General features: G+C 35.8%; 2 protein-coding genes across 2 annotated transcripts in view; one reads left to right on the forward strand and one right to left on the reverse strand.

Annotated features, from left to right (window-relative positions):
* Positions 1-1,956: 1,956 nt before the first annotated feature.
* Positions 1,957-2,706, forward strand: LOC129805989 (zinc finger protein 593 homolog). The gene is made up of 2 exons (XM_055854282.1): positions 1,957-2,178; positions 2,247-2,706. The coding sequence occupies exons 1-2, from the start codon at positions 2,083-2,085 to the stop codon at positions 2,586-2,588; spliced, it is 438 nt and encodes a 145-aa protein (XP_055710257.1). The 5' UTR covers positions 1,957-2,082; the 3' UTR covers positions 2,589-2,706.
* Positions 2,707-3,078: 372 nt separating this feature from the next.
* LOC129805933 (calpain-D) overlaps positions 3,079-17,229 on the reverse strand; it is a 42,230-nt gene continuing 28,079 nt past the window's right edge. The window contains exons 5-9 of the mRNA XM_055854212.1: positions 15,986-16,556; positions 10,498-11,361; positions 10,167-10,433; positions 9,942-10,084; positions 3,079-3,583 (exon numbers count right to left, since the gene is read on the reverse strand). Of these exons, the coding sequence (XP_055710187.1) occupies positions 3,406-3,583; positions 9,942-10,084; positions 10,167-10,433; positions 10,498-11,361; positions 15,986-16,556 (2,023 nt within the window). The 3' untranslated portion in view covers positions 3,079-3,405. The remainder of the gene's footprint in view (positions 3,584-9,941; positions 10,085-10,166; positions 10,434-10,497; positions 11,362-15,985; positions 16,557-17,229) is intronic.

Raw genomic sequence — 17,229 nt, forward strand, 5'->3', positions numbered from 1 at the left:
CATTTGGGATACGAAATTTGAACATCTCTGTTTATAGTAAAAGGTATATTACAGAAAAAACGTTATATTACTTATATTTTACTAGATAAATTAATTAATTTTCAACATTTTGACAAAAGTGTCAATAGGGGTTCCCTGTCGAACAGACGTTCCTCCGACCCTAATAGTTATTTTACGGTTCTAAAATTTACTCTACCATGCAGTAACAAAAGCGACTCCAAATGACGGTATTTTTCCGTACTAAAAATGACGCGCCAAAAACAATGCATTTGGCGTTTTTCTCTAGCGAATAGGTACGAAATCGACGTACACACTTTGAATGAAAACGTTAAGTACACTTCACAATTTTGTATTGCACTACCACCGTAGACACTATTTTCTCAGCAATTCATCACATTTTCCATCGTTTTCTACTACGTTCTATGTAAATTTCTCTCTAATTTTTCCCTAATTCACTATACTCACATTTGCGAAGATTTTTGCCGTTCGACTATTGCTGAATGAGGTATCCAACATATTGAAAATTTTCCAACTGAATAGCAACAACCGCAACAACACAAACAAATCTTTTAAAATTTTCACTAAATAGGTCTTTTCGACACAAAATTTTAATCACAGGACACTCCAGAGACTGGAGCAAACTCCTAAATCACAAAATTTCATTTTGCAAAAAAAATGTTTGTGTGTTTATCATGAAAAAAATTGCCTAATTTTCACTTAAATTCTGTCGGCACTGTACTTGTACTTTTTCGAATCACAACACACATCTCTACTGAAGGAGCTTTTCCTCCCAATGTACACTATTATATTGTTGAGAAAACACGCGAAAATATCAATTACTTTGCGAATTCACAGCTCTGAATGTTGTATTTGCCATAAGTGAAATTTCCCCTCAGATATATCCAGTGAGGAGAAGAATTTTTATTAGTACACTGGAAGTCGGCGTCATATTTTAGTCGTAGGCGGGTAATTTCGGAGTTATTATGACACCAAATGACTTCCGTAATTACCGTCATAGGACCCGTTTTTGGAATCCAGAATACATACATCCAACGGTAATCTTACTCCAAATTGCTATTGGAACCGGAGACAGAGGCCGGTCAATTATCGAACTTTGACCCCTTATGGCTCGGGTCAGGAGTTATCGATCGACTTGAGTATTTTTTTGTTTGATAGGTATAATCTGCGGGTATAACATTCTGAAATTTCAGCCCGATGCACAAAGGAATTTTTGAGTTATTTAACTAAAAAAATTGCAAATTTTTCTTTTTACGCCCCTATCGGTAGTTTTATGAACTCGTGATGTTAGAAGGGGAAGTGGCATTTCACGAGAGCTTTCCAAAAAGCCCTCACTTTTTAAATTCTGACAATTAGAACCGGAGTTATGGCCATTTTAAGAAATTTTTTTGACCCTTATAGCTCGGGTCAGAGGGGTCAGGGGACCTTAAGTTAGGTATTGATCGAAAGCTCTAAGGCCCAGCTATAACATACTAAAATTTGAACCCGATCGATGCCATAGGGGCTGAGCTATTGAGAAAACAAAAAAGGGGGGTATTTAAAATTATGGAAGGAGGGGTGGGGGTCAATGCATCAAGTGTTAACTCTTTGTCTTTAGGGTAATGTCATGACTCGGGGAAAAAAGTTTTTTTTGGGTATTTACATTAATTGAAATCTATCTGTTCGTACACGACATCATAATAGAAGGATGTAAGATTCTTGGCTCATTTTCTCAAGACTCCAGTTAGATTTCAATTAATGTAAATAGCCAAAAAGAAACTTTTTTCCCCGGGTCATATATGACCCTAAAGACGCGAAAGAGTTAAGCTCCAAAGAGTGTCGAGAGGCCAGGTCAGACGGACGAACGGACTATCCACCATATATCCACCATATCCACTTTTCGATTTTTCCGTTACATTGAGATATTTTAAATTTGAATTTTTAGTATGTTATGTACTAAAACAGCCGATCGATATATCGTCAAAAGAGATGACGATTAATCGAGAAGTTGTCAGCTGGAATCCCACGTGTGTTTACATTTTGAGCTGTGAAAGTGTGCAGGAAATTCAGTAAAAACCAGAGAAAATGGGAAAACCACAGCGAAGGCATAAGATGCACTCAGGAGACACTCATCTGAGGCGTCGATGGCGAACAAGAAGCCGTAAGAAGGACTTGGATGAGGTGAGGAAAGGACTCTGAAAAAGGATTTGAATATTTTTCTCAGTGTTTTGTGTTTTGATTTTGAGTAGATTGATGAAGATTTGACGAAGAAATCCGAGGAATTGCTGAATCAGGAAGTTGATTTGGAAAAGCCGGGCTTTGCACAATTCTACTGCATCCACTGTGCCAAGTACTTTATCGATGACAATGCTCTGCAGTCGCACTTTAAGACTAAAGTCCACAAGAGACGCCTCAAGGCCTTGGAGACAGAACCGTATTCCGTGGAGGAATCCGAGCGAGCTGCTGGCCACGGGAGTTTCAAGGAGGCTAAGAAGCGGAAGCTGGAGACACAATTTAAGGATCCCGCAGATGGGAATCGATCAAAGGTCCTGGTCCTGGAGGCTCCCAAAGAGGAAAAAATGGAAAAATAGCGATTGCTTTAAAATTTTCTCTCAGAACTATTTAATCAATTGATTGAACACAATTTAGTAAATAGTTTTTTTTTTTACATCAATTATTTTCTTCGCCTCAATATATTGTTCGTCCTGCTATTTGTCTTTTATTATCTCTTGATACATTTTTCGTCTATTTTTTTCATCAAATTCTTTATTTGTAACATCTTTTTTTTTGTGTGAAATCAACCTTTATTTTCTCTCTTTCTATTTTCTCTTGGTAAATTTGAACAAATCTTGAAGGGTGGTGCCTCTTTTTTTTCTCTTAAAATTCTTTTGCCACTTTTGCACAACATTTAAAAATTAATAATTTGTCACGAGAAATGGGGCTCTCAAAGGCTACAAAAAGAACAAAAACATTCACAAAACCCAAATTTTATCACAATTATATTCGCATTCATTTTTTTTTCTTTATCGCTCCAAATTTTGTAGCATTTTTTTTGTCCCATTGCGTGATTTTTTTTATTAGTTGTTTTTATTTTTGGTCCTGAAACACAAACATCTCTTTCTCTTCGAAACATTTTCATTTCATGAGATTTTCTTAATTTTTTTCTTCTTTTATTTTTGTCTTCTAAAAACACAATCATAACCCTTGAGAATTTATATCGTGGTTAAATACAAAGAACAGCCTTTTTTTATTCCTTAAAAATTACTTGATTTCCATCATTATCTCTCTCCTCTCTATTAGACTTTTTTTTCCTGCTCCGCTTGTCCGAGATTCTTCCGAGAAATCCAGAAAAGAAAATGAAAGTTCTGCAATGAAGATCAGTGAGGGGGGAGGAGGAGAAGGAGATTCTCATGTGATGAGCCGAGGTGCATGGAGGCCATGAACGCTGTCAATGGGGGGCACGTGAGTAGATCCGGGTGGACCCCAGTCGTGCAGACCACGAGAATTCGCCAGACGATGCGTCAGCCGATGAGCAATACTAAAACCTCCGCTGCCCTCGAGTTGCGTGAGAACGATTATGACTTGCCTAAAGGAAGATTAATTGAGGAAGATTCATCGTAAATTTACCCTTCATTTCTCATCATTGATTAACTCTTTCGTCTCCTTTGGGACTCTGGGTACCCATGGAAAAAATAATTTTTTTAGACTATTTAGAATCGATAAAATTCCGATTCTTGTGGATGATTACAAACTATAAGGATGTCCAAATCTAGGATATTTTTTGCAGGATCCCAATTAACTCCTGAGCTAAGATATTCTTGGTCAAAAATCGTGAATTTTCGATTTTCTGCTTCCTTGCACATATTGTGACTTTTTTCATATTTCTAGACCCGAATAAGGAGAAACCTCTCGGGGCCAATAAGTATGATAACTAACAATTACAGATTACATAAATTCGAAAAACAATTTTTTCATAAATTTTCAAAAAACTTGTTCAAAGTTGAAGGGAATTCTCGACCGCATGAATCTTGAGGTCAAATGTAAGGTTATCCCGTCAATGCCCGCCATTTGCTTTTTGACACCAACCTTGTAAGAAAATTCAAGCGGGAGCGAAATTTTTGCCAATATGGCCGATAGGGTAGAGTCAGTACTTTTTCGCCAGTAAGCACTTTTTCGCCACCTACAAATAAAATCACTTTTTCAGAGAATTATGAGCTAATGGAACTACGAAATGACTATTACTTCGTAACCTCTAGTCCAACGGATCAGAAAACCATAACTGGTGCCCCACCGACTAGATTATTTGCAAGTTAATTGAAGAAATTGTCGACAAGGTGAACGTGACCAGTCACCAAAAAATATGGAGTTCTTAATAAACTTGTCAACGCTCAGACAAATTGTCTTGCAATATTTTATGTTTTTGCAGTACAGTATTTGATATTTTTTCACTGAAAGTCACTTTGTTATTAACTAAGCTTCACTCTAATATCATTATTTAATAATGTTTTCCAAAAAAATAAAGAAATACGGATGTGGTGAAATAGGGCTTACTTTTTTCGGTTGTGTAAGTACTTTTCGCCACTCATTTTTCCAAGCATTTTACAAGTGGCGCACCTCGCGGAATTTAGTTTACAAGGGTACAAAACCTTAAGGTGGCGAAAAGGGCTTACTCTACCCTACTATAATATAATCCTAACAAAATCTCATGTCCTCTGATCGGCCCCAAACTTTGCCAAAATGTGTTTCATCACTTCCTGATCACGAATATATAAGTTAGCAACGCGCGCAATCTTGCGCCCACCCACATCCCTGCATTGGTCTTGCATCGCACGGATATAAGGGTTTCTTCTGATAAAGCGTGCATTCTGCAGACGCTTGATCAGCAGAAACCCTCGCCCGTGTGAATGTGACGCCAAGCAGCGGATGTGGGAAAGCAAATAATTCTGCCCCAGTGCTGATTTTGATTGAATAAATAAAATCACTCTTCATCGAGTGCTCAAAGGAATAACTCGTTGTTTTAATTTATATGTGGCTTTTTTACGTTCCCGGCCGGCCGCTCTTTGGAGCTTAATAGCTCCTAAACTAAAAGAGATATCGACTTGCGGTTTTCGGCAAAGGTTATAGGGGAAGTGCTCATAATTTTGGACAGTCTGCATATAAACATCGATATCCCAAGTTTGAAGTGCGATATTTTCAATACTAATTGACTTTTCTTGTTACTCTCTTTTCAGAAGGATTGTTTAGAAACTTGGCAAGCTATTTATCATCTCATTTTTACTAAAATTAGTTTTAATACGTTTAAAAATGAATTGATATGTAGAGGTGAATTTGACTCTTATTTTGGACAACTTGGTTATTAATTTGGACAAATTGGTTGTATATTTGGACAGCTAATCCGCCTCAACAGGATGCCCATTGTTCTTCATTTGATGAACCAGTCTTACCAAGTCCTCTTCCTGTTCATGTAAGGGAAACGTAGAATGTCACAAGAAGCCCGAAAACTCTCCATAGCCCCTATGGCATCGATCGGGTTCAAATTTTAGTATGTTATAGCTGGGCCTTAGAGCTTTCGATCAATACCTAACTTAAGGTCCCCTGACCCCTCTGACCCGAGCTATAAGGGTCAAAAAAATTTCTTAAAATGGCCATAACTCCGGTTCTAATTGTCAGAATTTAAAAAGTGAGGGCTTTTTGGAAAGCTCTCGTGAAATGCCACTTCCCCTTCTAACATCACGAGTTCATAAAACTACCGATAGGGGCGTAAAAAGAAAAATTTGCAATTTTTTTAGTTAAATAACTCAAAAATTCCTTTGTGCATCGGGCTGAAATTTCAGAATGTTATACCCGCAGATTATACTTATCAAACAAAAAAATACTCAAGTCGATCGATAACTCCTGACCCGAGCCATAAGGGGTCAAAGTTCGATAATTGACTGGCCTCTGCCTCCGGTTCCAAATAGCAATTTCCCAGCAAAACTTCGATCTGCAATTCTGCACTTTTGAAATTTTAACGTTTCTTGTCATTCAATTGGATACTTCGTGTGGCTTCGGGATAGTCGTGCGACTTCGTGAGCATCGCGAATTTCTTTCGTGTTTTCTAACCATTTCCTTCTCCTTCGTATTTTCTATTATGGCTGATTTAATAATATTAGCCGTACTCACTATGGCGCTGTTATCTTGTAATATCGTTATCTCGTTATCTCGTTATGTTCTCGTAATGTATTTTATAAATGAAAAATTATAACAAGATAACAGATTACGGAGATTACGAGATAACTACGCCATAGTGAGTACGGCTATTGTATTTTCACATTATAATAATATTGTAAAAAAGAGAGTATTCACGTAAAATTGTTGAATAAAAATTGAATTTTAAATAAATTGAAATACATATTTTTATGTAGTTAAAATAATGTTTAGAAACATTAGAAAGGATAGAAGAAATGTAGAAATCATCTAAATACTCTAAAGAAATTCTGCCGATAATTTTAAAATTTTCTATAGAAATTCTGTAGAAAATTCTGCAGAATTTTAATACAACGATCGGATCCACCTTAGAACAAAATTCTGCAGAAATTCTGCTGATTTTTCGGTAGTTAGTAATTCAAATCTGACGAATTTCTGCAGAATTCTGCAGAATTTGCCGGGTGGGTTGGAGTAAGATTACCGTTGGATGTATGTATTCTGGATTCCAAAAACGGGTCCTATGACGGTAATTACGGAAGTCATTTGGTGTCATAATAACTCTGAAATTACCCGCCTACGACTAAAATATGACGCCGACTTCCAGTGTACTGACCGCCTCCAGGCGGTCTTCACAAAAATCACATTTACAGCGACAATAAAGGTTTTATTTATTTAAAAGTGCTATAGTGTCCTCGGTAATAGTCTTATAAACATCTCTTGAAAGTTTGACCTCATTTTGACACTTCGTTTTGTTGCTATTCCCAGTTTTGTGTGACAGGTCAGAGGAAAAACCAACAAAAAATATTTGTGCAAAAAAACTCATTTCAAATTTCCATGAAAATACCGATTTAAAGTTATCTGACTAAAATAAATTTATTTTTTTACTGAAAGATTTGTCATTCTACTTTGTATATTTTATTTAAAAAAAATTGAAAAAAAAATAAAAATGTGAATTTTAGAAGCAAAAAGAGTTTTAAAATTTTTTATATTTTCTCACCTAGCGCCTAAACTAAAAGAGATAATGAAGAATGGATGGTTTTTTCGACTTTATTGGATCATAATTATCCTAGAAAACATTGTTTTAAAACTTTTTTTTGCATATTAAAGAAAACACCGTTAGAGGGTTTACATTTTGAGCTAAATTTTGGATTTTTGGTTTCGTGTCGATGAGCACTTTCTGATGGAAGTTCAAAAAGTCGCCACAGGTGGCGCTGCGATAGCGTCAAAATTTAAACTCATTTTTCTCAAAAACGTCATTGAGCATTTAGATCGAATTTTAGGGTGTTGTAGTCCAGTATAGGACGTTTCCAAAAAGTGGCGTAAGTGCGCTGTGGTTATAATAGAACTGGAGATATTAGGGGTCAAAGTTCACGAAATTCAAAACGCCACATCTCCGGTTCCATTTGACGGAATTTGAAGAGTGAGGGCGCAAATTAAAGGTTTCGCAAAGCACTGAAACTTTCTAGAACATTTGAATTTCGTAGAACCAACGCTAGAGGCGCCACAGTCGAAAAACCAATTTTCATTACACATAATTTCAATTATCTCGACTGTCGCTGAACCGATCTTGATGATTACTTAGACATAATTGTAGAGGATATTTATGTCTACATTTCGTCTATACTTCATTTTTGGCTCAGACTAAGCTAACTGTCCGATTTTGCCGTTTTAGTGTGAAAAAATTGATTTTTCCCATAATAATGCTTTGAAACCACTCAGATACCAATTTGACTGCTTCTACTCGACCAAGACACTTAAAATAGGGTTTTAAATGGAAAGTATCACAAAATACAACAATTCTTTCATATAGTTGAAATTCATCAAATGAACACTTGGGGCGTTCTGATCGGAAAACGAGTTCAGAAACAAACAACGTCGATTGTCTCGGCTTCTGAGTAATCGATAGGATCAAGATCTACAGCAAAATTATAGAGATCATTCTGGTCTACATTTCACCCATATAACACTTTTCTGCCAGTCCATCCAAATCCTTGATATTTTGGTTTAAATACAAAATTTGCATAATTTCACGAATTTGATTAAATATAACTGAATGGCATCCCTCAACTTCAACTCTAAATCGAATTTGCATACATTCAGAGTTAGCTCACATTAAGAATCTCACCTACAATAAGCTAATCTGGGCTTATCACTAGCTTTTTCTCGATTATCCCTTTTTATTTGTACCGCATAGCAAAATTCCGCGGAAATTCCAGTGGAAAACTAGCGTCCAAATTGTAATAATCCGCGGAATTTGACGCTAAAATTCCAGAAAGTTTTCCATGGAATTTGGAGTCGGAAATTCCATTGGAATCATAGCTCTCCATGGAATTTCAAGTACGAACCACTGGAATTCCAGCGTTGAATTCCGCGGAACATTTATATGGAAACTTACACGTGAAATGTCCGTGGGATAAGCTGGAAAAATCGTATGGAAATTCCCACTATCTTTTCATAGGGTTTTCCATGGTTTTTTCCACTATTTTTCTCCAATGTCAAACAAATAAAATAGTAGCATGAGGTGCATGTGACAGCTTCATTTTTTCTTCTGTTTTTAATTGGAAAAATCCACATAAATTCCACGAACATTTCCATGGATGTATTCCACAGAAAAAATCCTGCATAAATCCATATGATTTTCCTTACAACCTATTCTGGAAAATTTCCATGGATTTTTTCAAGGAAAAAATACTGGAAATATCCGAGGAATTTTTCGCTTGTTATTCCTATTCTGCTTTCTTTTGCTATGGGGATGTACACTTCTTAACCAATTTTCTGTTTCGAAATTGATTTGTGAATCAATTCAATCGGTAATAAACCGTCATACACTCAAAAATCATGCGAAAAGTTAATTCACAGGTAGCTCTATCTCGTGAGTTCGAACATTCTGTTAAACTGGGACGATTTGCTTTCTCTTTTTTGGATTTATGTTTTGGAGGTTGTTTAGGTGAATCATCCTTATACGAAAGTCCTGTTGAATTATTCCTGCATGTCCCTACATACTAGGAGCAAGTTACAAAAGGCTTTTTTTTTTTAAAGAAAATTTTCCCAAGATTGTGGGCATAGTGGAATTTCCATAGGATTTCTCGAGATTATCCCGCGGACGATTCACATTTTATTTTCCATAAATGTTCCGCGGAGCTCCGTGGAATTTAACGCTGGAATTCCAGTGGATCGTACTTGAAATTCCATGGAGAGCTATGATTCCAATGGAATTTCCGACTCCAAATTCCATGGAAAACTTCCTGGAATTTTAACTTCAAATTCCGCCGATTATTGCAATTTGGACGCTAGTTTTCCACTGGAATTTCCGCTGAATTTTGCTATGGGGCAGAAATGACTATTTTTTTTAAAGGTAATTTTTGTCGAAAATTTGCTTCTAGTGTGCAGAAGTCATAATAACGATTTTTCAAAGTTAAAGGTTAAAAAGGCTCTAGAGAACGCATTTCTCATCCGAATGGTATCATATTTGGGCTTATTGGAAGGGTCTTGGAATTTCCGACAAAACTTAACCGGTTCCAAACGGTTCTGAACCACTTAACAGATAACAAATTTTTATCAGAGAATTCAATTATTATTACTCTTAAAGTGTATTTTGGGCCATGTTTTGAGATATCAGTTAAATTATTTAAACCGATCAATAATTTTTGTCCGAAGAGTCAATTATGTTACTTTTAAAAATATTTTGTAGGATTTCCTTTAAAGTTTTATGTAAGAAAAAGTCAATCAAATATAAATATCCGTGTAAATATCCTTACCTTTGCAATGGAGGCACAGAATCAACAGTCTTTAATTCTCCACGAGTCGACACAACATTATAACTTTCCTGGCAGTCGCATTTAACATGAATCCACTTGTTTTCATGCCGATTCTCCACCATTACGACGAGTCCTGCCCAGCCCTTAAAATTTAGTCAAAAAAAAAAGGATTCCATCAGCAAAGATAAATCCCTGAAAGAGAGGCTACAAAAAAAATTAACTGACTTTGGTCAAATAGTAGGCCGTCATGCCTTCCCTGCCTTCGTGCCTCTGTCCCTTGGTGAGCGTGAGACTGATGATTGCATCTGCTAACAGAAATCCAGGCGGTGAAATTTGTTCCACGAGCAGCCGCTTGGAACTATGAATGGCCAGGACACATTGAGGATAGAGCGAAGGATCTTCAATGCCAGTATGCCAGTGATTGAAGGCTAAGCATACCAGCAAGTAAAGATCACGCTCCAGCATCTTGTGGCATCCCACAAAACCACGAACCTGAGATCAAGTCGGACTCAATGAGTTTCAAAAATACGCTCCCATGTCCGTTCTGAGAACTTACCTGTCTTTTGCTATGCTCCACAAGTCTTCCCACTTCAGGATTCGCTGGCGATCTGGTTCTAAATATCACAACACAGAGATCAAGTTGAGATCGTTGGGATTTCTCAGAGTTACGCTGACCCTCCTGAAATAGCGTAAACTCTGCCTCCGTTGGCTCCAGCACCGTCAACAGCACGCACGACAGCGAACACAGAGGCTGAAGAGTACCCTGCAGACGTACTTCATTCCATCCACTACGCACCTTGCAGATGTCAATGCAGTCAAAGTACTTTAGGACATCCTCAAAGGAAATCCAAAAGACCCCCTCTGATGCTCCATGCGGCATCAGAGCCTCTCTCAGTTCATCCGTCCACAGTGGCGAATCATCTGACCAGTCTCCACGCCACGAATAGTGCCCCCAGGGATTCCGCAATTTCAGCAATCGATGATTCTGAATGTCACGGACATCGAGAACTGAATACGCATGTCGAGGTCTCAGACCTTTTCGCTGGTACTCTTCCTCGTCCACTTTCATATTACCACCACCACAGCTGGCACCCATGAGAAACTTCACCAAGCGCGAACTCAGCAGCTGTGCCCAGATCAAATCCTTGTCCAGTTCATCTTCACTGGGCATTGGAAGTGAACTGGGCTGCAGCGGAATGCTCTCGCATGGGGCACCAGTTAGAGTGGCTAGGCCTTCAATGGCACGCCCAGAGACAAGAGCCTCGTAGCAACCATGAATCTTCGCTACGGCTTTTTCAATAAGTGGCACCCACAATTGCTTCCGTTTGGCCTGGGAGTACACCAAATGGCCACGTTTATCACACGGCAGTAGATCGTCCACCAATACAGTTGTCCATTTTCCATCCTTGCACAGACGGACCTGACATTTTTATTTTAATATTTCTATCAATTTGCCATCAAGATTTTTAAAATTTTGCAATAGGAAAATTAAGAGGATCAATGATGAAGGACTGGCGCAATGTACTTTGAGAGGGACTTTCCAAGACTGTAACAGACGCCAAATTTTCACATCAAAATTTTCCTTCCTAAAATTCGTGAAAATTAGTTGAAAAAATTAGGGAAAAAGTTCTCCTAAAAGAAAAAAAAAACCAAACCCACATTGACATCCTGATAGTGGTGAGTGATATGTACCACTTGAACGTCAGGATCCTTAAGAGTAATTACGAAAACATTGTTTAGTCGACCACTGAAGAAGGTCCACATCGGGACCGAAAGCTCTGGGCAAGACGAAAAAAGTGTTTTCATCTTAGGGTGATCTTTTTTTCACTGGCGAACACCGGAAAGACCCTCTCAAATTAAGAGGATCATTTTGTGACTCTTTCCGTCCGAATTAGATGATTTATGAAAAATGACGTCACTTTTTTTGTCTTTCTGTCATCGCTCTAGCTGTCATCACAGATATAGAGGCCAAACGGTTTGAGATAGCGACTTAGGGCCCTTTAGGTTTCCTTCTTTGTACTAATAAAATACTGTTTTTTTTTTTATTTTTTTCTCTGTTTCTGACCCAGATTTATAAAGCTTCCAGAAACAGACTCAACATCTCAGATAGAAATGCCTCCTTCGTGGTGTGAGCATAATTTTTCTATGCCTCAAAGGAGGTTCTCTGAGTTCTATTCATAATTTTACACTGAGAGAAATCCGAAAAAGTTAAAATAACATTCCTCAAATGTTAATTTTACCCTGCAGTATCGATCCGAAAATGGTGTAAATATTACCCTTTTTAGGTGTATTACGGGTTAAAGGTATCCTTTTTCATGTTCATTTTATCCTTAATAAGGTGTAAAATTAACATTAAAAAATGTTGATATATTTTTTACACCTAAAAAGTGTTAAAGTTATGAGGAAAAAAAGTTAATCGCACCCTCTTTTTTTCTCAGTGTAGTTGCATTTTTATCTACCATCTAATAGCCCAGTACACAACTAATCTTACTTCAGCCAGATTTTCAGAAATTTACGATCGGTTTTCTCTCCCGAAGTATACAAAACTTAAAACTAACTTAAAAATTCTCTTTAAACCACTGAAAATAAGGAAGAAAATAAGATCACAGGTGATCTTTTCAAAAAGTATTATAGATCCAAACTGATGCTTTTTTCAATTAGTTAAAATTGGATTAAAAAAACTAGTTCATCGGCTTCGCTTATGCCCTAAACACACTTACGACTTAAGCCGAGAGACGACTTAGTGGAAAATGATGGAAATGATGTCTAACCATGGTTTCGAATATAATTACACTAAGCCGTCTCTCGGCTAATCCTCAGGTCTGTCAAAGTAGAAAGTCAATATGTTACGTGAGTAGTGATTTTTGTAAGATTCACGTTTAGTGTTGAAATGTACACATTTTCAACAGAATAATAAATTCAATATTCAATTTCTTATTAATTTCCTAACATTTTCTTGAAGGTAAAGTCTTCTTGGTTGAAATCGATCATTAAGATCGGCGCATTTCGCGATTTCAGTGTACTTTTTAGATCAGGAAATTTCATAAAGTCAAAATTTACATCCATTTCTTTCTTAAAAGCTTTGCATTTTTGTTTGTCCTACTATTTTGCACTCTTCTTTTTCTTTCGAACATCAAACCAAATTAAATTTAGTTCAATGAAATTTTGGTTGAGAAAGAGATGGATAGACTCACGCAAATCTTCTGAAGAAGAAAAAGCTGCGAATTTTGATTTAATGAAATTTTATTGATCTAAAAGATGTGCCGGAGACATTAGTATGTAAATCAATTTTGGTCATTAGTGGTTTCGGTACACTTTTTAGATCAGGAAAATTTCTTGAAATTAAAATTCACATCTTTTTCTCTCCTAACCCTTTAACGACGAGAGACTTTTTACGGACTGAAAATCAACAATAAAAATTAAACTGAAAAACAATCAATGATAAGTCTTACATCTAACCTTGGAAAGTCCAACAGAGTCTGTTTCGGTGTATTTTGTGCTTGTATGAACGATAGGGGAAAAATAGCGTAAAAATTTAAGTAATTTTTCTGACAATACCAATGAATAATATTTTTCGTTTTAGCGCAGAATCACATTGACAATAAAATGCTCGCCATAGCCTCACTGTATTTCATTACTTTACACATTTTCATTGAAATTCTTACGCAAATTTTGGATTACCGTATTACCTTATCTCATACTCGTTGGTATTATATAAAAATAAGAAAATTGAAGAAATAAAACGAAAATGCGATAAACGGTGAGCAAAAAAAAAACTAATTTCTCTTACAGTTTTTTCTTTGCTCACCGTTTATCGCATTTTCGTTGTACTTCTTCAATTTTCTTATATTATTTTCACCTAGTGCCACTGAATATTAGATAAGGTAATACGGTAATTGAAAATTTGCGTAAGAATTACAATGAAAATGCGTAAATTAACGAAATACGGTGAACATTTTACTGTCAATGTGATTCTGCTCTTAATGAAAAATATTACGTATGAGTATTTTAGTTTTTATTGCCAAAAGGACTTTGCTTAAAAAAATAGGAAGTATAAAAAATAAATAAAATCAATTATGAATTTGAGAATTTAAAAATTCGCCATTTTTGAACTTAAATATTTACTACATAGCAAATAGTTAGAGACTTGCAAAAAATATTCTAGATTCCTTCAACCTTCTACTTTACAATTATGTACAGAGATAAGAAAAAAAATAACTTCAGGTAGTCAGAAAATATTATTTTCTTTATGGTACACCGGTGTTCCAATCGTCCTTAAAGGGTTAATGTTTCGCATATCCCTATCTCACTTTTTGTCCACTCAAAATTAGATTGAACTAAATTGAATTTGACATGATGTTAAAAAGAAGAAGAAGAGTAGGATAGGCTTACGTGAAGAATTTGAGAAACAAAGGATGTAAATTTCAATTTCATGAAAATTTATTGATCTAAAAGATGTGCCAGCGCTATAAACAACTAAACAGAGAAAACCAAACAGCTTTATTGGCTAGGTTTTTCGAACCTCTCTGTGTGAGAATACCCATCTTCCCATATAAGTTTCCTACGTGCATATATACGGCCCCGAAATATACAATCAATGAAGGGATTTTCCATCGTTTTCATCCCGGAGGTTAGCGTACACACTAAGACGGCGATGGCCGCATGGGGGGTGGGGAAAACACAGAGCTGACTGACAATAAAATTCAATTCAATTAAAAAAAAATAAAATTGGTCAATAATGTCTACAACACATTTTTTTGTTCAGGAGAATTTCATGAATTAAAAGATCACATAACCTTTCTTTCTTTAACGTTTTGCATATTTCTATCCTACTCTTTCGCACTCTAGATTGGATTGAACTAAATTGAATTTGTTGTGTTGTTCAAAAGAAGAAGAAGAACGCGAAATTGTTGTATATAAGTATGTATAAAAATATTTGGAAAATATTGAAATGTGAATTTTAATTTCATGAAATTTTCCTGACCTTAAGGATTTAGCAAAGTTGTATAATCAAATTCGGTCAGTGGGCAATAGACAAAACAAATTTTATCTGTTACGTATTCTGGAAGTCTTTTTTTTAAATTTATTTTGATTTAGTTTTTTTTTATACTTATCACAACTTTATTATTAATTTACTGACCTTAATCGATTTTTTTATTAACCACATTTGTTTTTTTCTTAATTAACGCAATTCATATTTTTACTTTCAAATGTTACCAAAAACTTAACCTGTTTTTATTGACCTTATTTCATTAAATTCTTAATGAATTGTTAATTTATCGGAGGGTTTCCGTAAAGCCCTAAATCGCTATCTTTTACCGTTTCGCTTCTAGTTTTCTTAATAAACAAACAGAATATCCAAGTTATGCCCAGCGCACAATGACTTTTGTTTTGTAAAAATGTTTTTGATATTTCAATGAGAGTGAGTGAAATAGATATCTAGTTATCTCGTTTACTCTCATAGAAAATTTTGAAAACACATTTACTAACAAAAGTTACTGTGCGCTGGGCATTAGACAGATAAAAACACAAATATCACAATGCAATATTTCATAAAATATTTAATTCGGAATGTTGCAGTAAAATTAATTTTTAAATGTGGGGGCTGAAAAATCTAGGGGAAGGCTTTCAGGCTTCTAACATTTTATATTTTTTCCATGTTCTTATAAACAATTTGATCTGATTTTTTCAGGGAATGTTTGATAAGGATAATTATTAAAAAAAATATATATTATATTAGATATAGGCCAGATTCATCAAAGGAATATGGAAAAAATATGAAATGTTCAAAGCCAGAATGTGTGCGAAGATTGAAAGCCTTCCCCTAGAGGTTATTTTCATAAAAAAACAAAAATACAAAATGATTATTTTTAAAAAACGAAATTTTTGCTCCAGAGTTTTGTCGCCGCTAAGACGGCGGCGGACAATAAAAACAAACAGTTCCTATTTTTGTACAATTTTGTGTTCCTCACGCTTTTGCCAAAATGGATAAAATAACAATATAAAAAAAACGGAAAAAAATGTTAAAAAATATATTCACTTACTTGGTAAGCTCCTTGGGGGCAAATTTCTTTGGTAACTAGCACCTCCTTTACGAGATCCTCCCGTTCCGCGAGAACAGCCAGTGCACTGAGCAACCAACAATTGCCCAGGACACCCTGACAGATGTCCGATGGCAATGGAGTCCTGAAAACTGCCCAAGGTGGAAAATTGCCCCCGTCACAGTTGATCTCCGATGGACGACGCCACTGTACCACTGGATTGTTCTCAGTGTTAGAATTGGGATTGTAATAGAGACTCCGGGGAGCCGGTGGAAAGGAATCATCGACAAAGAGTTCCCCATTCTCTCGGCAGTACTGTATAATATGCTCCCACTTATTCCTCGCCTCATTCTCCTCAATCTGTCGCAGATTTTCCATGAGTTTGCTCTCCATCTGACTAGCATCTCCCCCGCCAGATGATGTCACATTTGCACCATTTGCCCCACCCACATCCATTGGCGCATTATTTATCAGCAATCCACGATGACTAGAACATATTTCACAAACAACACTCGCCGATGAGTTCTCAAAAGTGCACGCTGGGCACTGCCAAGTCTTGGTCGATGGACTTCCACTGGATTGAGTGGGGATTGAGGAATAGAATAGAAAGCAGGTTTCACAACATCAGTGTCATTCTAGGGTAAAAGTTATGTGACACAAAGAAAGTGGCTTTTAACATAATCTGAACACTTTCAAACTGTATTGGAGCAGTTTGTGGCAAGGGAATAACTTCAATGAATAAATTTCGTCAACAAAATTCCACTCTGCTTTTACCCCAAAAACGATAGATTTTTGTCAATTTTTTTTAATCTTTTAAAGCACAGCAATATTTTATGTTTACTAAATTTAAAATTAAGACAAAGAAATAAATGAGAAATTTTTTTTAAATTAGTTTTATCAATGAAAAAGTACTTGTTTCAATTTATTTTATAGCCTTTTTAATTGAGAATAAATGAAGCTTTTGATATTTTTCTTCTTTAATCAAAAAATGATTTAGAAGAACATGAAAATTTACTTAAATTATTAATTTTTCATCGGAAAAGATTTGTAAATGATTAACAATTTTAAAATCAGGGAAAGGGTTTTAAGGTTTCGCACACACTCTAGCTTCGAACATTTCATTTTTTTTCCATATTCCTTTAATGAATCTGACCAAATGTGAATATATTTTATTAGCTAGTAATAAGTCTTAAATGAATCTCAAAAAATTAGGTTTGATTCATTAAAGTAATATGGTAAAAATATAA

This window comes from Phlebotomus papatasi, chromosome 3, assembly GCF_024763615.1.
Source record: "Phlebotomus papatasi isolate M1 chromosome 3, Ppap_2.1, whole genome shotgun sequence".
In the NCBI taxonomy this organism is placed as follows: domain Eukaryota; kingdom Metazoa; phylum Arthropoda; class Insecta; order Diptera; family Psychodidae; genus Phlebotomus; species Phlebotomus papatasi.